Source organism: Castanea sativa, chromosome 10 (assembly GCF_040712315.1).
Source record: "Castanea sativa cultivar Marrone di Chiusa Pesio chromosome 10, ASM4071231v1".
NCBI classification, from domain to species: domain Eukaryota; kingdom Viridiplantae; phylum Streptophyta; class Magnoliopsida; order Fagales; family Fagaceae; genus Castanea; species Castanea sativa.
The window spans coordinates 31,976,227-31,998,288 of NC_134022.1; the positions used below are offsets into that span (position 1 = coordinate 31,976,227).

Sequence of the window (22,062 nt, forward strand, 5' to 3'; positions counted from 1 at the left end):
GAGAGAAAAAATTACTCTTAATTTAGTAAGACCGTGATGGATCAAAACTTATAACCTTGCGTTAGAAAGGCACATATGTAACGATGGAGTACATTGAATGTATACCCCAAATCTACTAAATCAGTTTTTAAAGCACAAAAGAATCAATTGGTAAATTTATGGTGATTCTCTATCAATCATAGTAAAGTGGAACAATTAACATGCTTAAAGCTAAATTGGTTGAATTCCATTAGCAATAAGGTACTTTCTACTATCAGATTAATATTTTCATGGTTTCTAAAAAAAAAAAAAATTAATATTTTAAATATAAATATTTTAGAGTTAACATGGAAATAATTTCAAAATGAATAGTTTGAAATAAAGTCGAATAACATTGGCAGTCTACAAAAATTCAAGAAAATCCAATATGATAACAACTCGACGAATTGGGATTTAGAGCTCTTTAGAGATAACTCTTGATTTTTAAACGTACTCCTATTCTCTTTCTCCATACACCCCACATCAAACAAGAAAGAGTAATATTCAAGACTCCAAGTCTTTGAATTTCATGAACAAACTACAAACTTACCTTCATAAAGCCCTAGCTACTGGGGCAATGAAACAATGCATGCAGTATACGAGAAAATTCAACAAAATATATTTATATAATAATATATCTTTAACAAATAAATTTGAATAAATAAAACGTCAAAAATTAGAATATAACCTTTTTAATTTGTAGAAAATAAATTACCTAATTTAATTTGATTTAATCTAGAGAATTTGAAATTTTTTTGATGAAAAATGAATATGAAACCTAATAATGATAATTTGTCTAGTATTGGGTTGTTTTAGTAAAAAAGACATTGATGACATGCAAATATATGAGGTTTAAAAAGAATTATGTATCAACATTATAAGAAAACCAATAAAGAGTTAAAACCTCTCATTTTATTTTACTATTAGGTGTTAACACGCGCAATGTACAAAGAAATTTGATGAAAATATTTTATATACGATGCATATTTATTAATAAATAAAAAGTCAAATTAGATTACACGTGCAATGTACAAGAAAGTACGACAAAAATATTTTATATACAATGCATATATATTAATAAATAAAAAGCCAAATTAGATAATTTATAAAAAATAACACACATAATTTAATTAAAAATTATTAAAGAAAATCAAACCTAAGAAGGTAGTGATTTAAATTGTTTTTAGCTTAGGCCATTGCAAAGTCTAGGCTTTCAAAAAGAAAAAGAAAAAGAAAAGGCAAAAAATGTGCATGTTATATTATAATAATCTAGAATAGATACATAGATAGGTGGCTCACCGTACACCGTAAGTCTGGCAACAGTGGCAAGGCCACACCATAAGAAACATGGAGACACCGTATATAAAAACAAAGTGTTTTTTCAATAAAAGTCAAGTTAAAATTGGTGCAATGGGGATTTCTTTGGGAGGTCCATATATAGCCCTAGACTAGATGGCAACCAAAATTTAAAAAAAAAAAAAATTAAATTAGCACAAAATATATATATATATATATACTACTTTTACCACTCCCACTAACAAGCACAAAAAATAAAAATAAAAAATTATAAAAAAATGATCACAAAATATATATATACTACTACTCCTACTAACAAGCACAAAAAATAAATATAGAAAAAATTAAAAAAAGAAAAAAGAAAAGAAAATAGTTTTAATTTTTAAAGAAGAAGAAGAGGAGAGGCTGTTTGTTCTTCATACGTTTCATTCCCCAGTATCCAGAACAACTAACAGAAATTAGACACACAACACAACAACACACCCTCTCTCTCTCTCTCTCTCTCTCTCTATCGCTTGCTATTAGTTTTTCTTTTTGCTCATATATCTGATATCTCATTCACACACAACCAACCAACAAAACCCTATTTTCCCAAACCCAAACCCCATTTTGAGAATTCCATTTCTCTCTCTCTCTCTCTCTGTGCCGCTTTCGCTTCCCATAGTGTGAAAAAACAAAAACACTCTTCTCTCTATTTGTTTTTTTTTGTTTTTGTTTTTGTTTTTGTTTTTGGTCTCCGAAACGCATTGTTCTGGTTGAGAATACACTGAGAGGCGGTTATATAAAACGGTTACGTTTTATATATTAATTTTTTTTTTCCTCTCATCAACCAACCGCAAAGGCTAGGGTTAGTGTTCTCTCTCTCTCTCTCTCTCTTCCTCTTTCTTTAGAACTTCCTTCTATTTCGCCAAAATAATTTTTGTGATATTTTTCAAACCCTAGGTTTTTGGGACTCTACAATACAAAAAAAAAAAAAAAACACGTTTGGATTTTCCTCATCTTTTCTAGGGTTTCTAATTTTCACACATTTTCACTCTGATTCTGTTTCTCTGTTAGGGTTTTTTTTTTTTCTCTTCATTCTTGTTTTCTTCACATTGGTTCTGTTTCTTTTGAATCGGTTTTTTTTTTTCCAATTTTTCTGGGGTTTGGGGCAGAGATGAGGGTCTTGTGAGTGTGTTGCAATCGTTTTTTTTCAAATCCATCTTTAATCAAACAAAGATGGATTAAACCCATTGAACTCTCATGCATATTCTTGTTGCCATTGCCTTTGTGCTTGTGCTCTGGGTTCGAACTTGTATGAGAATTTGCTTCTTTTAATTCCATTCATGGGGTTTATTTGATAAACAAAAAAAGAAAAAAAAAAAAAAGGAGGAACTATTTGAAGTTTAGGTTTGAGTTTGGTTGGTGATTGTGGAGCAAAATTGGTTGGATTTTGGGGAGGAAGAAAGTGAGTTTGTATAGAAGGATAAGTCTCTGAGAAATTTTGTGCTTATTTATGATTGACATATGAAGGACATGTAGGTCCTAGATGTGAAAAAATAGAAGAACCCATTACAGTTAATTGAGTGTGTTTGGAGGACTACAGGTTTTGGGGAGGGGAAGAAATTTAGGGTTAGGTTTTACGGCTTAGTAAGTCGGGGAAGAGAAAAGGGTGGAGTCGGTGAAGGTTAGGAGTGTTATTCTTGTTATTTCTGATCATGTTCAGTGCTCCTTATGGAAAGAAGTGAACCCACATTATTTCCAGAATGGTTGAGAAGTACTGGAAGTGTTACTGGGGGTGGCAGTTCAAGCCACCATTCTGCGTCAACTGCTTCTCATTCAGGTACTATCAAATTTCCGAGTTGTACTTACCGTTATTTTGCTTTTGATACACTGAAATGTATGTATATTTATGCTTAGTTTTTGGCATGTAGTAAACTAGTGCTTAGGACATTTCTGTTGTTGAAATTGTAGTTCTTAAGTCTAGGCATGTTTAATAATTGTGGTATTGCTTCTGTAGATGGTCCTTTATTGGCTCATCACACACGAAATAGAACTTCTAAGAGCACGAGTGATTTTGACACCCCTCGTTCTGCATTTCTGGACCGGACATCTTCATCAAATTCACGGAGGAGTTCTAGTAATGGTTCTGCAAAGCATGCATACAGTAGTTTTAATAGAGGTCACCGGGACAAGGACCGTGAGAAGGAAAAGGAGAGGTCAAACTTTGGGGACCATTGGGACCGTGACTGTTCTGACCCTCTAGGAAGCATATTTCCAAATAGGCTAGAGAAGGACTCATTGCGTCGTTCTCAATCAATGGTTTCCAGGAAACAGGGTGAACCATTGTCACGAAAAGTTTCTGTAGAGTCCAAAAACGGCAGCAATAACAATCACAATGGCAATGGTGTGCTTTCTGGGGGTGGTATTGGTAGTAGTATTCAAAAGACAGTGTTTGAGAAGGATTTTCCCTCACTTGGGACTGAAGAAAAGCAAGGAGTGCCTGATATAGGAAGAGTTTCTTCTCCGGGTTTGACCACTGCTGTTCATAGCTTACCTGTAGGTAGTACAGCTTTGATTGGTGGGGAGGGATGGACATCGGCTCTGGCAGAGGTGCCTGCCATTATTGGCAGCAGCAGCGGCAGCAGCAGCACAGGATCCTTAGCTGTTCAACAGACTGTTGCTCCAGCTTCAGGGTCTGGGGCTTCAAGTGCAATGGCTGGTCTTAATATGGCTGAAGCATTGGCCCAAGCTCCATCACGAGTTCGTACTACCCCCCAGGTAATTGAGCAGGTTTTCCATGCATTATTTTAGTTACATTGTTCAATTTCCCATGTGCTATTTTGGTTACATAATCCACTCTTGTGGCTGATCTAATAAGACTTTTTATTTTATTTTTTTATTTGTAGTTATCTGTCAATACACAGAGACTTGAGGAATTGGCTATTAAGCAATCTAGGCAATTAATACCAGTTACACCTCCAATGCCTAAAACTTCGGTAAGAGTATTTCCCTTCATTCGTTCATGAGATTTCTGTCCCTTTTAACCTATCTTTTATGTTAAGTATTATATACCGACATCAATACTATAAGCCTTAGGACTTCTGGATACTGTGCAAATTACAGATATGAGCCCCTTATAAACCTAATATTTAGGCATACTCCAATATCCAAATTGTATTCTGGACTAGAGTGACTAAATGAAATTATCATTGAGGAAACTGAGATACACTGTTTTATTTTTTGGTATTATTTTTGCTGTTTTATTAGGCTAAGAGCCTTGTAGCTCAATTGGTTGGCATCTCCTAATGTTTCTAATAGAGACATCCGGGGTTCAAATCTGCCATCTCCTGTTGTAATTATCAAATTATCTTTGATGTTATATTAGTTGATATAATTTAAGTAGTTGGGTGAGGCCGTAAGCTTTGTTTTCCTCCTGTTTTGTCATTGGTGGTGTTGCCTTTTATTTTTATTCTAAATAAAAGTCATGAAACATAAGTTATAAGCCAAATAGCATTTTGCATTGAACCGGGGCAAATGCTCTATTTATTTTTATGTCTGCTGTTTGTAAGTTCTGTATTTCGCTTCCTTCTAGTACACATTTTTTTCTCTGGGCTGTTAAGGCTAAAAATTATTATGTAGAACTGTCCTTAGCTGATGGTGAACTTATGTTATACCCCTATTGGCTCCCAATGCCTGATTTACATATGAAAATAGAAGAAAAGAATATAACATTGGAAGATTGACATGTTTGCAGCCTTCCTAGAATTTAGGTTTATAGGTAATAAATAATGTAGAAGTTCACTTCAGCTTTTAATTCATTATTGATCTAGGAAATGTCAAATGTTTGTACATTTTTCTTGTTGATGCTTTACCTCTTTCAATAAACTTTTTTTAAAAGAGTAGTTGAACATAAATAATATGCATGTACATTTTTTAATATATCATTTGAAAATTTTACTGTCATTGCAGGCTGGGGAATGTTGTTATAATTTTTTTTTTGGCTAGAGATTGTTATAAAGTAACTTGACATTAGAGGAAAAACACCTAAAAGCCACAAGCTAGCACTCTATCTAGAACTTCAGCTCTGTTTTGTCCATTATTATCGTTATTTTAAATTTTAGATTTATGTAATGAATTCTGTACAATTACCTTCTTTATCCAGGCTATTCATTATAAGTTATGTTTCTGTATACCAGATATTTTGAATGCTTTTACAGGTTCTACTTGTTGGGTCATTTTTGTAGAATGTGCTTATTGATCTGTTTTTGAGGTCTTTCTTTTCTTTGGCCAGAGACATGATTTATAGGTTTATCACCTTGTCGTTAGTTTGCATTTGATCCTCTCCTTGTGTTGGTTTTTTGTTTTATATCAATGATTGATAAGTACCTTCTCTATGCAAGCTACTGACACTTTTCCTTACTTTTGGATGTGTAATTTTTTTTGGCTGTTTTTTAAGGAGTAGATAGTGGAACCTTTATAGGCAACATTGTCATGAGTCTCAGGTTGAAGGAATGGCTAAAAAGTTAAATTTTCTGATTGTGTTAAAGAAAGAGTTTTGTCTTAAATAGCTTCATTTTGGAAATGTCATTATGCAGAAACCTTTTGATGGCAAAAGCAGTAATATTGAGTTGCAAAAAATGAATTTCAGTCGAAATTAACCGAGTCTCTAAGCTTTCCTAGTTATGTGATTATTGAAAAATTATATGGTTACTTAAATTTTAATTTAGCATTTTTTTTTTGGCTTCTTAATTTTCTTCAGTTTTTTAAAAGTTTTTTCTCTTTTCTTTTGCCTATGGGATTCCTAGAGCTGTGGTGGTTGGTTGCTCCTTTTTATGTTGTTAGACATATCTTTGATTTTTTTTACTCTTTTGCCCTCCTCTCCCCCCTTTCGCCCTCGCTCTTTTGAATTTCAATGGGAAAAAAGAGAAATGCGTCTTCATCATTTATTGTGTGTTTTTGTTTATATGACTATAGGAGTAGCTATTAAATGTGAATTTCTCTACCCATCTCTTTCTTATTGTCTTTTTCGTTTTTGGCTGAAAAGTGGTGTCCAATCTGAAGTAATAGATGTTTCCATAAGCTATTATTTTGTCAAATGGTGTTTTATAGTCTTAAAAACGATATGTGTTAGGTGAAAGATTGCAATGCATGTGTCAGGATGTCTTGCAATGGTTTTAATATAAAAGGATGATACATTCTGCAAATTTCAGATGATTTCTGTTGAAGTAACTGTGTTATTTTGTAAATAAATTCAATAGGCTATGACTGAATGGGTCTTTCCTTGATACTATAGACATTTAGATAAGAATAGAAATATCTTTCTCCTTGTGTTTGTTTGCCCTGACCGTATTGTTATTGTAATATGATCTTGATTTTTAAGTTTTGCTCATTGGTGGACCTAATATTTTGGTTAAACATTGTGTTTGTTAAGAGCAGTTGTGGTAGTTAATTCTTTATGGTTCAGTGGGATGAGCTATAAATATTTATAGATTTTTTTAATCCTCTTTTCCATTTGTCTCTTTTTTTTAATTAAACCAATCAAATTTTGTTTTAGTAAAGTTAGAGATAAATATTTGTGATTCTTTAATACTCTCTCTCTTGTGGGTAGGTGCTTGCTTGGTGAGGGTGTTGGCAGGAATACAGTGTGTGTGTGTGTGCGCGCGTGTATTGTATACCTTTTGTTATCAGATGCACATGTTAGGTTTAAGCCAAACAAGTTGCTTTATTAGTATTGATCTATATGTTTGCCCATTATGCCAAGACTAGGAGCATGTATGGTTTCATCATCTACTTATTAGAAACTTATTAGAATACACAGTAATTAAATTATGATTGAACTAAGATGAAACATTTGGTTTGCTGAATAACTAAGATGGAATACTTGAGAAGCATTAATTTAGTACAAGATGAATGAGATATCACACATTTACCTGGAAAGCATCCTTCGCTCTGTTTGTTTCAACAATGATGTTTTCTAGAAAATGAGTTATTTTCTAAAAAACATTTTCTATAAAACTATCACATTTTTCCATGTTTGGTAGCAACTTTAATTGAGTTGAAAAAAATTTCTTAACTTCCCTTATTTAGCTTGTTGTGAGATAGAGTTGTTTTCCAAAAAAATTTAATGGAAAACAATCTCTAAAAATAAGCCATACTTTTTATGTTGACCAAAGATTGTTTTCCTTTGACTCATCTTTTTTTTATGCAACCAAACACTAAAAAATAAGAAAAATTATCTTTACACTAGGTTTTCCATTGAAACAAACGGAGTGCTTATATTATGTTAAAAAATTAGCCTACTTTCTATTTTCTTGGTAAACCATAGAACTTTTCATTCAAAGGAATGTAAAACTGGGCACGTTTGTGCTGTAGACATTTTAATTGTGGTAGAATTATTATTGTGATGCTGACTTTTATGTTACCAAACTGAGATTTATAAGTTTTTATTTTCTTTTATCTTCATGCTTGTGCAAACTCTTAGTTCAAAATTCATGAAAACCATGAAGCTTTGCAACTTAGATTGTGGATCATCTAAGTGGACTTTGCTTGCTTACAGTTCACATCTGGAGCTGGCTACTGTCTATATGTCAAAACATATACATACATATACCCTTATACATATCAAGAATCTTATTAAGTTATCTATTGCTGATTTCCTTTACAGGTCCTCAATTCTACTGACAAATCAAAGCCCAAAACAGCAGTCAGAACTACTGAGGTCAATGCAGCTGCCAAGAGCGGGCAGCAGCAACCATCTTCTTTACAAAATGCTAATCAATCTCTTCGCAGTGGACATGTCAAACCTGATGCTTCGAAGACATCTCATGGGAAGTTTCTTGTTCTGAAAGTGCCATGGGAAAATGGTGTTTCTACTTCTCCAAAGGATGTTGCTAGTCCGACAAATAATGCCCCCAGAACTGCTAATAGCCAGCCTCCTGTTACTCCATCAGCTGCATCTACTCCTTTGAGGAGCCCTAACAACCTTAAGAATTCCTCCTTGGAGCGCAAGGTTGTTGCATATAATCAGAAATCAGGATTTAAGGAAAGGAGACCTTCCTCGTCTCAAGTGCAGAGCCGGAATGATTTTTTCAATCGTTTAAAGAAGCAGACTTCAACAAACACTTCTACAGTTCTCCCAGATTCTGGCCCTGTTATTTCATCTCCTACCATGGAAAAATCTGATGAAATAATTGGGGAAGTAGTCAGTGCTCCTGCAAGTCCTCATGCTACTGAAAATGGTGCTGAGGTCACAAGCAATGGTGATACCTGTGAAGTGGTTCAGAGGTTTTCTGTTGTTGGAGAGGACAACATAAGCTCTAGTGCAACAATTTGTCCAGATGAGGAAGAGGCTGCTTTCCTTCGTTCTCTTGGCTGGGAGGAAAATTCTGGCGAGGATGAAGGCCTTACAGAGGAGGAGATCAACTCTTTTTATCAAAGGGTAAAGAACTCTCGCCTCTATGACTTTTACTAATACGACCATAAAACTGGGATCAGTTTAAGTTCACATTTCCTTTTTAAGAGCTCTCTATATTGGATTAGTTGGAAGGTGGAATTACATCCTAACCCGACTCAATGATATCCAACCAAAGAATTCTATGGAATTTTTTTTTTCCTATTTACATCTTTCGTTTTCTTTTGGAGGGGAGTAGAATTAGTTTTTCTTTTATTACTAGAGGTTTGAATATATCAAGTTAGGGTTCGAGTAGTTAGTGACTGTGTTAGTGCCACTGGCTGATTCAACGGAGAAGAGTTCTTTCAGTATTAAAATATGAAAGTTAAAAAGCCATTATAAGAAGTTTGTTACAGCAATTTGCAAATGTAGTTTTACTAATTTTATGCGTACTCTGTCTTGTGCAGATCCAGATCATGAAACTGAACCCATCACTGTGCCGAGGTGTGCAGCCAATGCTTTCAAAGTTGTCTGAATCTCATTTGACTAGCTTGGGTGGAGCATCCTCTGAGTTGAGCCCACCTGACTCTGGATCTGAAGCTTGATTTACTTTTTCCATCACCCAAGAGATCCAACGAGTTCCAAATTTTGATGGCAGTGGTTTCTTTTTTTCTATTGTTTTGAAAGAAAGCCGATGAGTGGGTGTGAAAGAAGAGGTCAGGTATTGGTTGGAAAGTTTGCATTTTGCATAATGCAATAAGTTACAGGTGCCTCAAGCCTGCCTGCCTAAAACAGGGATTTTTTTTAGGTTTCAGGATTGGTTGGGATAGGTAAACGTTAGGGGATATTTTGTCTGCAGTGGAAGATGCTGGAGAAATCACATCTTTTGGGGGGTATTTTGGTCCGTTTTTCCTTTTCCTTCTAATAGGGTTCGATTCTACAAGATAAAGCTTATGTGTTTTTGGTCAATTTTACGGAAAAAAAGAAAAAAAGAAATCAGAAAATTCTATTTTTAGTTTAGCTCTTGTCGATATATGTTTTCCAAGTTTTTGTTTTTTGGGTAGTGCAGATCCTGTTGATAGCACTAATTACACAAATAAGAAGAAAATAGAAGAATTTGAGTTTATAAATTGATTTCTCGTGGTGGCGCGCACAGTAAAATGCGATGATTGAGCAGGAAATACTGGATCATTCAGCAGAAGCCAGACGAGAAAATATGTTTGAGACCATTTCAGGCTTGAAAAGTGACAAAAGGAAAAAGGCAGAACATTTATAAAGCAATTTGAGAGGAATGAAATGATGTTTGGATTACTTTTAATCTGAGGTTGAGCTCAAATCTGGCTGGTTTCAAATTTTTAGTGAACAATGGATAAGTTGGTTTGGTCATATGGATATTTATGATTATTTCATGCATTCTCTCTTTGATGCTTAAATCCTATGTGTGATATCTACTCCTTTGATGTCCTTGTGTCATCGAGCTTTGACACAAGTACCTGTTAACCATGAATTCCTTGCGAAGTTGGATTGAAGTGATAAGCATCGAGTAGGCTAGCATAGTGAGGCCTAAGCAAATTTAAGAGTACAAATTTGTCATAGTGGTGCACCAGTAAGTGACAAAAATGCGGTCGTACCCTTCATGGCCCCGAATTTCACTCTTAAAGAGCCCACGGGGGGAGGATATGAGAGCGATTGACGCCATAAAAGTTGTCAAACTTGGTGCTAGTCATATATTTTGGTCATTGCTTGAGAGATATATGGGGATTAAGGTCTTGGAATTGTATTGTTTGATGAGGTGATTCAAATTTAGAAGGCCAACATTAGAAAAGTGCTTGTGAAACTACCTTCCGTCTGCAAAAGTGAACTTCCGCTTTTGCGTAGTCTGAAATAATTGATTGGTAGGTAGTCTTACTCTTAATATTTTTTTGGAGGTTGATCTTGATACTCGTACAGTAATGGCGGCTCTAGGAATTTTTTTTTAGGGTGGTCACTAAGAAATTTAAATTATACAAAATCTAATAAAGTGATAATTTAAATATTAATTATAATTGTGAGTTGAGTTACTAAGGAGAATAAAATTGTTGTGACTTCAAAGCTAAAAAGAATATAGCTGTCGTCATTATCAAGGAGAAATGACAACCCTAATATTTTTCTTGGCACTACTTTTTAGGTAGAAAAATGAAATTATAGATTATTTTTATTGAATAAGTTGAATGAACTACAAATTTGAATGTTTAGCAATTTTTATTTTTTTGTTTTATAGTAGGCTTTTTTTGAATAATTAGATCACTTTTTGTTGTTTGGTCTTATCTTTTTTTTTTTGGTTTATGTTTGTTGTTATTTGGCCTAATATTTATTGTTGTTATTTAAGTTTTTTTTTTTAATTTTATAAAAGGGATTAAGGATTATGTTTTGGGGGCATAATTAATTTTGAACAAAGTTTCTTTCCGAACTAGTTTGGAGAAAAACCCTACAAACTCATTATATATTTTTATATTAAGTGTGAATTTTGAAAATCTAACCATTAGATTGCAAGTTCTTATTAATTCTTAATGCTGACAAAATTTAAAAAAAATCAAAGATCAATTGCTATGTTATCAAATAAATATTATAATTTCAAGTTTTTGTGATTTAAAGTTGTATATAAAAAAGAAGTTAATTGATTAAATAGTAAATAACATCCAATGAAATTTGATACGTATGTTAAGAACATAAGAAACATGAAATTCAATAGTTAGATTTTCAAAATTCACACCCAAAAAAGAAATATATGAGAAGTTTGAAGAGTTTCTCTCTAAACTAGTTTGGAGAGAAACTTTGTTCATTAATTTTGGAGTAATGTTACGTTCACAATATTTTTACAATAAATGTTATGCAAAGAGCTGATATTGGTGGATAAAAAAATAATATTAGTTTTGAGCCCAAATTAAAATCAGTAATAGCTTACCATATTGGATTTATTGTAAAATTATTGTGAAAATATTGTGAATATAACATTATTCTTATTTTTTTTGAACCCAACTTTTTATATAGCATTTTAATAAAAATGTTGAACACCCTGGCTTGAGAATTATAGCATTATTCTTATTTTTGTTGAACCCAACTTTTTATAATTCTCAGGTCAAGGTGTTCAACATTTTTATTAAAATGGTCACAATAGGTTAGTTTAACATATAACTTTTTTTTTTTTTTTGCCAAGTGTATATGTGTCATTTTTTGCGAGTCAAGGTGGTCCTGTGATCACCCTGACTTGCCGCTAGTGAGAACAGGTCATTTTTGGTATGCTAGAAAAGTGCTTGTGGAAGTATAAGCTTAAGTAAAAGCCATTTTATCTGTTAAAATTTTCAGGACAAGTTCAACCATCCATCAATTTCCATTTGCTTCTACTAACCTCAAACGTATAATTGTAAGTACCGAAATTCAAGGGTCTAAGGAATCAAGGGAAGCTGAGTTACTAGTAATTAGTATCATAGCAATCACGAACATAAAGCTGGCCCATATGCATGCCTCAATGGATGTAACTTGGCTTCCTTGTGTAGATGGGATGGTTGAACATATACTTAGAGAGGCTAATTTGGTGAGTCATACTTCATAATATCGTTCTGTGTAATTATTTTGCAATGACTTCCATGTCCTACCTACCATAGGGGATGGGGTTGATTGATTCTCCTGTTTTTGTCTCGCCCTCAGTTTGAATTAATTCATTACTTAGCAGAGAGAGGGAGAGAGAGAGATCTTGCTTTGATTGGTGACAAATTAGTGCATGCACCTATATTGATAGTAATTTGGTCAAATCATTTTGAGATATACATCATACCGTTCATGTAAAGTCGTCATTCACCAATCTCAACCTTCTTCTAATTATTTTTCCTGTTGGCTTCGTAATCATCATGTTTTTTTTTTTTAATGAGTGATTTTGGTATAAGGGGAGATTCAAATCAGTGTCTCCGTGTGTGTTTTTTCCTTGGCTTTTGTAATCATTATTATTATTATTATTATTATTATTATGAGTGAGTTTGGTATTGAGAGATTCATATTAGTAACTCTGTTTTATGAGGCATGAATCTTGATTGAGTGGATTACTTCTTGAGATTTTTATAAGCTAATTTAGGGAAAACTATACAATACTCCAGAATTATAATAACTCAATTGAAAAAAAAAATAGCATGAGACCTATAAGCCAACCCTTTTTTTTTTTTGAGGTTGTTATTTTAACATAATCTTTCTGTGCTTTAGATATTAGTGAGAGGAAGTTTGTATTTTGATGTAAATTAAATACGAAGCAAAAGGAAAAAAAATATGTAAATTACTTTATAACATCATTTTGTTATGGACTTTAAGAGCATGAAAAATGAGGTTTACAAATTTGATCTTACAACTGGGATTTTATAATTTATAGAGGCACTCTTTTAAACTATGAGAGAGAAAGAGAGATGGACCAAATGGACAGATGTGGACCGAAATGGACCATTGTGGACTAAACTAGATTGAAATGGACTGCAGCAAAATGGACCGTAGTTGACCAAATTGGACCGAAAATGCTAATGTGACTCAATATAAGCGTAGCAATAATAAATATTACCCTTAAAATTTTAGATTTTATATATAATATAGATGACATACTCTATACTCACATAAATATTGGATCCAACCATGATTTGAATTAGTGAATAGTAAGATCTATTATTATGTAAGAGGAGAGTGCATATGGTACTCCTAATAGCATGTTGTTGGACATATCTGTATAGCAAACCTATCATTAACTGATATGCGCAGACGTTATCTAGCTCTCTGGCCATATCATTGAGGTCCAAATAGTGATTCCTCATGGGAAATAAAAACTCCACTAGCAGTTTTGTCTCCAAAAAATGAAAAGATTAATGCGAAACAGGGCCGGGTTTCTGAAAGATCTTGAACTTAATGATGATAGGCTTAGTAATGCTTACTCTCTTCTTTCCCCCCCCCACCCACCCCCCCCCCCCCTTTCTTTTTGGGTGAAAAATGATGCTTACTCATAATAAAGTCCTCACTTATTACAGAGGCCTAAAACACAACAAATTTCCTCAATTATTAGATTTAAGAGCAATGCATTTCCCCATGATAGAGATCAAACAATTGCTGTATTTACCATTTGGGTTATTATATTTGAGGCCCTCGAGACTATTCCAGTTTGCATGAAACCATTTAGCATATAGGAGAATTAATTACAAGATAAGCATAATGTTCCAACTTCCCACTTTTTATTATCATCCTGGTGAGTTAGTTGTTTTAGGCTTTTAGCAGAGTCTGCCTAGTATCATATTGATACAACAGTGATATGCATTGCGTTCTAGTATTACTAGCAGCTTTCAAAGTTTTGATAAACAGGCCGAGGGTCCAGATTGAAGAGTCCAATGCTCTGCTCTTCTCCAGCTGGTTTCTTATCTTCATTGAGCATTTCAAACAATAATGTATGTATGAGGCAGTCTGGCGTCCTTGCATCCCACTCCTCACCAAATGAATGTAAGGTTTGCCTTGTCATCTGTACATGAGTGCATTTTCTTTGCTCATGTAGGGATTCCTTCGGGCACTTGGCCAACCAGGCTGATATGGCAACAGAAAAATTAGCTATGTTGTCTCCAATTCTGCGCAAAAAGAATTAACTATGTCAATGAAGAGACTAGTTTATCATTTATCCATCGAATGTGGTGTAAGAAAATATGCTCTGGGTCTGAGGCATAGTCAAAGTAAGGGTAACCTTGAGCATAAGGGGTGAAACTGTGAGTACCAAAAATGATGTGTCATCCTCTGTGGCAATAAATGCTTCTCCAGATAATGCCCCAGCTGAAGGAGGATAAGAGGTACCGAGGATGTTCATGTAACAACCGCTGTGATCCTAGTGCTAACAAGGCCGACTGAAGTAACAGCAAGGTGCATGTTGTTCATTACACTAGCAACACATTAGGCGTCAGGTCCAGGGATCACCTTGTTTCCTAATGTGATTTAGCCAAACAAATCGTCAATTGTGTATGGGAAATTTGAGCACTAACCCATTAATTGGCCAAATATTGACTCCAATGCAAGATTTTTCAGATCTTGACTTGCCACACCCAAACAGAATTGGAGATTTGAAACTTGTAATTCTTCAGGTACTTCAGGGTTTGGCTTGAATAGTAATGAATATGAATCCACATCTCTGACGAAGTCTAATTACATCTTTTGGAGAGAGAAGATTATATCCATTTCTTCTATAATTGACACCAATGTGAGAGGGGCCTGCGTTATTAACAAAACAAAAGCATCATCAACCGTCAGTATCTGTTTGATATAAGTTTTCAAGAACTAATTTTATTGACATTCATGTATTGCAGTTTTCAGATCAGTGAGCATTTCATAGAAGTAGTTCTGTCCAAATACCATGAGAAAATAAAGGAACCAGATTTAGTTCTATAGGCTACTCATGCAGGTTGAAATTAAGTTGATCTTCCTTCGTAAGTAATATCAGCTACTCCTAGCCTGGCTCTTTCATAGAATACAAACCTTAAGAGGATTCAGCCCATGCTCTCGCACACTAGAACTCCTCTGCCTTGCTACATCAAATATGGAGCCTGCTGCATTGAACAATAGCCGGTCAATCTCAGTTGACAGCAACTAGATGAAGGGTGTAATAGTTGAAACTAGTAAGTCGTGGGACACGAATATGTAGGAACCAGTATATGTTTGCTAAGTAGTGAAGACACTTAGGAACCACTCTATATCTCAGAAAGAGAGAAACTTCATACTCAGTTCAAGCAATTCCTCAACCAATGTAAAAAATGTGAACAAAAACGAAATTCAGAAACTAACCACGAATATGTAGTGGCAGCATGTGGGATAAGGATGAAATCATGGTTAAAACATTTTAAAAATTTGAATTCTACATTAGCTAGCTACCTTTTCAACTTTGCCCAAATGTTCAATGCCAGAGTCTAGAGTGGTAGAAGTCCAACTGGAGAAAATTATCACAATGATAATTGTCAGTTGTCATACATAAAACTTCTGCCAAGTTGACATCCACTTAATTGGTAACAATCTGTTGCAAAAGAAAACAGTTGAGGCTATACCAGACCACAAATGTGGAAAACCAATGCAAAAATGACTGCTCGTCAGCCAATTAAACATTCTGACTATTCATAGGCAAAATACAACAGTAGCCAAGACAAGAAGAAACAGAAAACTCAAATGCTTGCCCGATTGAAATATTATCCTTTGAGGCTGATAGAGTGAATTTCCCAAATGAGCTGTGCACCCAATGAGAAGAACAGTATTGTAGAAAAAGAAATTACGATCAGAATCACATGGTAATCTTCTGACTAGATAGCATTTGATGAGTCTACACTTAGATAGCTTGATGCTCCATCAATGTTACAATAGTGATTGAAGGTGAAGGATTTCTTATATGCTAAAAATTACATACACATACCTTAGTGAAATCAAACCTAGATGACAGCACGCATAGTAACTGATCAGCTAAAATTCTCTTTTACACATAAAATCATACAATAACAGTTTCATATGAGTATGGCAATTTAAGATATCATCCAATTTGCATAATCAGGGGGTTTTGCTATTCCATGGATATAATATTTTCAAAATTGGTAAGTTACACATGCATCCAATGAGTTTTGAACCCACAACCTAACCTTCCACCCACACTTGGGAGAGGAGGAAGTGACATTTAAGTAAAGGCTTATTGGCACTATTCCATGCAGATATAGAACATGGAAGCCAAGTCTAAAAAACAGCTCACTTGACAAAGAAAAAAGACTTGTAAACTAATCAGATGACTTCCCGGAATATTAAATGGAGCAATTATCACATAAGGTGAAAAGATTACAAAAACTGAAACACTGGGAAATGGATAATATATACCTGCAGGTGGAAATGCATGGTTCTTATCTTGCATAAATGGGAGAGGAAGTTCCAAGTTCAGTAACAGAAACCCAATTTTTCCAGTTCAATTAATCAGCTGTATCCAAATTAGAAAGCATTTCTTTTGCTAATTGACCAGCCTTCTGCAGCTCACCTCTTGAACAGAGTGAAGCTAAGACCATGTAGAAATTGTCAAAGTTAAGAAATTTAGATCTTTTCCCTGATCGATCATAACTTTTAACCGCCTTCTCTACCTCCTTAACATCAGACAATCCAAACCCCAAATCAATTTCAGAACGCCATGTTACAGACCTTGAAGCAACTGTACCAAATCCCTGCCGTTCATGAAGACTTTGTATATCTGATTTATGATGAGCACTATACCATCTTTGAACAGGAAAAAACATAGATGCAACTTCATTAAGAACTGTAATAGCTTCTTGGATACTTCCTTGCTCACATAAATCAACAAGAAAACTTCCTATTGACTCTGTTTCAACCTCAGTATCAACTCTGTTTATAAGCTCCACAACTGACTGAGACTGAAGCATTTCTCTCAAGATACTCCTGGCTTCTTCCATCCTTCCTTTGGCACATAGACCTCTGATCAAATACAAGAAACCCAAGAAATCAGGGGATACACCTTTCTTCTCGAATTCGATAAAAAATCCTAGAGCCCCTTCCATGTCACCCTTTTGGCTATAGCCATTGATAACAGCACTAACAGTGAATTCCTCAGGCTTAAGGCATTTTATCTCCATATCATACAGAAGCCTAAAGGCTTCTTCCATTTTACCGAACTTGCAATAACCATAAATTAGTGAGTTATAAACATGTGTATTTGGTTTGAATCCCCTCAGAACCATTCTCTCAAACAAACACTTGCCATCTAGCAATAGTCCCTCCCTACATAAAGTGTCTATCAATGTAGCATATGTAATTTCAGAGGGAGCTAAATCAATTCTCTCCAATGAATCAAATAACCTAAATGCTTCAACAAGGCAACCCTGACGGCACAAGCCATTTATAATGGAATTATAAGAGATGATGTTTAGGGTAATCCCCTTCTTTTTAACAAATGTACAGAGATCTAACGCTTTATCAAAATATGCTCCCTTGCAAAGTCCATCAACTATAATTGAATAATCAATCACGTCCATAACAGGTAGATAATCTTCAGCCTCAACAAGAAGTTTGTATGCATCTAAAACTCTACCATGCTTTACAAGTGCCTTAAAAACAGAAACGGGAAGAGTGACACCTGAAATCTTCTCCTTGTTTCTGTCAAGAAATTGATTGGTGCTGTTGGCATCTTTTAGAATCAAGTAGAATGCTAATATCTTGTTTACCCTAGGTTCAACTAGGCCATATTCTTTTAAAAAGGAAGTCAAAATAGGCTGACTTAGCCAAACTTTTCCGCCACTAATAAGCCCTTTTAGGATTGAATAGTAAGACTTGAGTGTCACAGTTGACCCTTTCCTTCTCATCACCATGTACACTTCACCTGCTGTCTCAGGCAAACCTCTCTTGCACAAGAAGAATATGGCAGCATTACATACAACATCATATTCTGACCTTTGATTATTCAATCTGCAAACTACATTTAAGACCCCATTTGCACTTTGTGCTTCAAAAATTGCTCTGATCAACATCATGTGGATATTACCATCCAAAGTTAAATCTTTCTCATTGAGTTCAATAAACACTTCAGTGGCCATATCCACCATACCCTTCTTACAGAGACCATTAATAATACTATTGTAGCATGCAGCTGAAGAAATAGATGTCCTCCTAAACTCATCAAATATCTCAAGTGCCTCATCAATTCTATGTACTTTACAATACCCATCGATCATTGTACAATAAGTAAAAGAATCTGCAACTATATCCATTTCTGGCATTCCCTTGTAAAGTACATAAGCATCTTCAAATGCCCCAACCATAAAGAGTGCTTTAATAAGTATATTACACATAACAATGTCCATACAAACTCCAGCTTCTTCCAATCTCCTCTTTGTTTCCAAAATCCCAGTTATATTTTCTTCCCCAATGTACCCATGTAACAATGTACTGTAAGTAATAACATCTCCAGTGACGCCCTTTGATACCTTATCAGCCTCGGATGTCCTCCCAAATTTGCACAATCCATTGATCACAATATTGTATGTCACAGTACTTGGACTAATTCCCCTCTTCTCCATCTCATCAAGCAAATGAAAAACCCGATCAAAATCTCCTCTACTACATAACCCATTAATTAAAGTTGCATACATAAATTCATCCACCACAATCCCCAAATCATCAACCATTTTGAAAATGGAAAATGCTTCTTCCAATTTTCCTCTCCTGCAAAATCCCAACATAATTGCAGTGTAAGTTACCAAATTGGGCTGTACTCCATCTTTTCTCATCTTATTCAAAAAACCAACTGCCTTTTCCACATTCCCAAGCTTCGAAAACCCATCTATCAGTATAGTATAACTCACGGTATCCAGGTTTATTCCCCTTTCAACCATTTCTTTCTTCTTTCTAAACACCTCCATTAAAATCCCTTCAGCTACATACCCACAAATCCAACTACTATAGAAAACAACATCAAATGCCATTCCTAGTCCTTCCTTCTCCATCCTATAAACCAAATCACCAACCTCATTCACTCTTCCCAACTTACAAAGAGCACTCACAAGAGCTGTATAAGTCACAACATTAGGTCTCAAAGCACCTGAACTCACAGCATTTTCAAAAAACCCCACAGCAAGTTCAGGCTTCCCAATCTTACAAAACCCAGAAACCAATGAAGTACAAACAAAATTATCAAAAGGGTATCTAACATTTTCGTCTGTCATCAACTCCAGCACCTCAATTGCCCTACCCATGTTTCCCTCAGAGCTAAATCTAAAAATCAATGAAGAAAAAGTGAAAGAAGAAGGCACAATACCATTGTTTCTCAAGCAAAATTGCAATAGTGATAGTGCTTTTTCTGGGTTGTTTTGTTTGGTACAAAGGCCTTGAATTAAAGAGTCCCACATGCCAGTTTTTGGGCCTATCTGATCATAGGTCTTCATGAAATGCTCTGCTTCATCAAATTTGTGGGATTTGAGGAGAGCCCATGTGAGGATTGAGTGGGTGTGAGGGTTGGGTTTGATTTGGTTTGAGCTTAGTTGAGAGAAGAAGTGGATGATTGAGTCGTATCTGTGGGTTTGGGAGAGAAAGAGAAGAAATTTGTTGATAGATTTGAGAGTGGGAGTGAAACCTCTTTTGAGTAAAGTTTGAAGAGAAGAAGAAGAAGAGTGGGAGAGTTTGGTGTTGGAGTAAAACATTGTTTGTGGAACTAAGAATTTTGGCCAACTGTCGTTGGTTGTTGTTGGGAAGAGAGAGCCAGTTTGTGTATAATCATGTATTGGCTCTCAACCATGGAGGCTTGGACTATTATTTTGCATTAAAAACACACACCAAAAAAAATAAGCTTGAAATATTTTTTGTTTGTTTCAATTGAAATGAATTTATTTTATGGTTTAGAGAATAAAATTGAAGGTATAACCATGGTCAAGCATTTTTTTATTTTACATTATTGGATCTAAAAATAAAATCCTAACCATTAAATTGACTTTCTCTGTTTCAATGAAATAAAGAGAATTTGTTCCTATTTAGTAAAAGACTCTTGTTGTTGTAAAATAAATGAGTTTAAATTCCATCTACACAAACAAATAAAATAATCCAATGGTATCTTGTCTTTGGTAGTGAAAAAACAATATTATGGAATGGGTCCATAAGTTTCTAATCCTATTATATTTATTTTTAAAAAAATTAGGATGAAAAACTATAAACTAATGGGGGTTCTCATACTACACTTTTTTATTTAATGATTTCCAATTAGAAAGTATGTTAGAAATAAAGTCCGATTGGAATGTTTGGACAATGAAAGAGTTATTTGAGATGTGTAAAGTTTGAAATGTGTAAAGTCTATAAGGGAGATGTATATTCATAATTATACTCATTATTGCAACCTTATCCCATGAACTTTACCAGCATTCTAAAGTTTTATATATATGTGGAATTGCTTAACTGATATTGTACACATCTAAGATATATCAAAAGAACTTTGGATGGTCATTTGAATACAAGAGTTTATCAATGTTGTTCCTTTTCTTCTTACTTTGTTTTATTTATTTGTATCATTTCACAACACGTTATCAACACGAGTCTCTACCCAATTTCAAAAGGAAGTTGTAATCCTATTGTTCTTGAAACATCAAAGGTTATTTGTGTTATCCTCTTAATTTACTGTAAGTTTTCTTTTCTTCCTAAGAATTAGTGTTTATTACATTTTATGCTTATAATTTTGGAGATTATTCTAATTGATTAAAAAAAAATATGACTCTCTCTCTCTCTCTCTCTCTCTCTCTCTCTATATATATATATATATATATATATTGTTAAATGATTAGTAATAAACCAACTCAATTATAGCTATAGATATATGTAACGTATATTGATAAATTTTGAATGTATATGAATTGTTTCATTATAATCAACTTTTGAATATGTATGTGTAGTATTGTTTCATTAAAATTGTGTATAAGAAAAAAATTAGTTATTTAATTTCTTTTGTAATTATATATTTGATATAGATGTCAAACCTTACAGAATTTAAATTTCTTATGTAGTTATGTAATTAATTTCTTTTGTAATTATACATTTTAGGCAATCATTTCTTATCATGGATCCTTGATACTAAGATTTCATCTAGAAGCAATGAATCTTGATGAGATTTATGTTGATGTAATAAATCCTGAACATATTATTATGGATGGCAACAAAGTGTCCCAAAAGGATTGTTCAAAAGCAATTGTTCAAAAGCAATAATTTTCATTTGTTATTAAATACATAAAATAAAATAAAAAAACTGAGTATTTTACTATAAAAGACCCTTAGGAGAATTACAAGTTCTAGAAGAACTTGATCATCCTAAAAGCTCAGTATGACTAAAGTTGCAATAAACTAAAGGTGCAAGTGAATTAATCTGGCATTTTAAAATTAGCCCACAATTAAAATTATATAATAGAAGACACATATATCATGTTTCGAATGTGATCATGCAGTAGCATTATTGAATGCATATGTTCATAAAGTGTTATGAACTATTGTTTTATCTTCTAATGGCTTAATAAAATAATGAGCTATTGCTAAAAACCATCAAAGGGCCATGAAATTAAGTTTATAGGTGTGGTATGGAAGGTCACTAGTCACGTACATATTGTACTCCTAAACATTTTGTAGATCTGTACCAAGCCTCCATAAAAGAAAAGGGAAAGAGGATTGAAACAAACTTTGTTGATCGTAATAATCCTGAAGATCCTATGAATTCTCTTGACCTTTCAAATAGAGTGGATATGACTCATCTTGATGTCTTTGATTTCTTTGAGGATGTTGATGGAAAATTTGATAAATTGGTGATGGAAATTTTCACACCAATTAATTATTTTCTT

At 34.1% G+C, this 22,062-nt stretch overlaps 2 protein-coding genes across 11 annotated transcripts; one reads left to right on the forward strand and one right to left on the reverse strand.

Annotated features, from left to right (window-relative positions):
• The first annotated feature begins 1,722 nt into the window (after positions 1 to 1,722).
• Positions 1,723 to 9,711, forward strand: LOC142613118 (uncharacterized). The gene is made up of 5 exons (XM_075785317.1): positions 1,723 to 3,136; positions 3,314 to 4,074; positions 4,203 to 4,292; positions 7,961 to 8,734; positions 9,154 to 9,711. Exons 1-5 carry the CDS (start codon positions 3,028 to 3,030, stop codon positions 9,289 to 9,291), a joined length of 1,872 nt encoding a protein of 623 aa, XP_075641432.1. The 5' UTR covers positions 1,723 to 3,027; the 3' UTR covers positions 9,292 to 9,711.
• A 4,114-nt stretch (positions 9,712 to 13,825) lies between these two features.
• On the reverse strand, positions 13,826 to 19,973 carry LOC142614201 (pentatricopeptide repeat-containing protein At5g57250, mitochondrial). Of its 10 annotated transcripts, XM_075786764.1 has the most exons (6): positions 16,574 to 19,973; positions 15,596 to 15,734; positions 15,203 to 15,270; positions 14,713 to 14,938; positions 14,451 to 14,612; positions 13,826 to 14,307 (listed from the first exon to the last, which is right to left on the reverse strand). In XM_075786764.1, the coding sequence occupies exon 1, from the start codon at positions 19,891 to 19,893 to the stop codon at positions 16,663 to 16,665; it is 3,231 nt and encodes a 1,076-aa protein (XP_075642879.1). In that variant the 5' UTR covers positions 19,894 to 19,973; the 3' UTR covers positions 13,826 to 14,307; positions 14,451 to 14,612; positions 14,713 to 14,938; positions 15,203 to 15,270; positions 15,596 to 15,734; positions 16,574 to 16,662. The 10 variants fall into 10 exon arrangements, with proteins under 10 accessions (XP_075642879.1, XP_075642873.1, XP_075642874.1 ...); XM_075786758.1 differs by having other exon boundaries at positions 13,827 to 14,307; positions 14,421 to 14,938; XM_075786759.1 differs by having other exon boundaries at positions 13,827 to 14,307; positions 14,421 to 14,938; positions 15,203 to 15,273.
• Between the last annotated feature and the right edge of the window lie 2,089 nt (positions 19,974 to 22,062).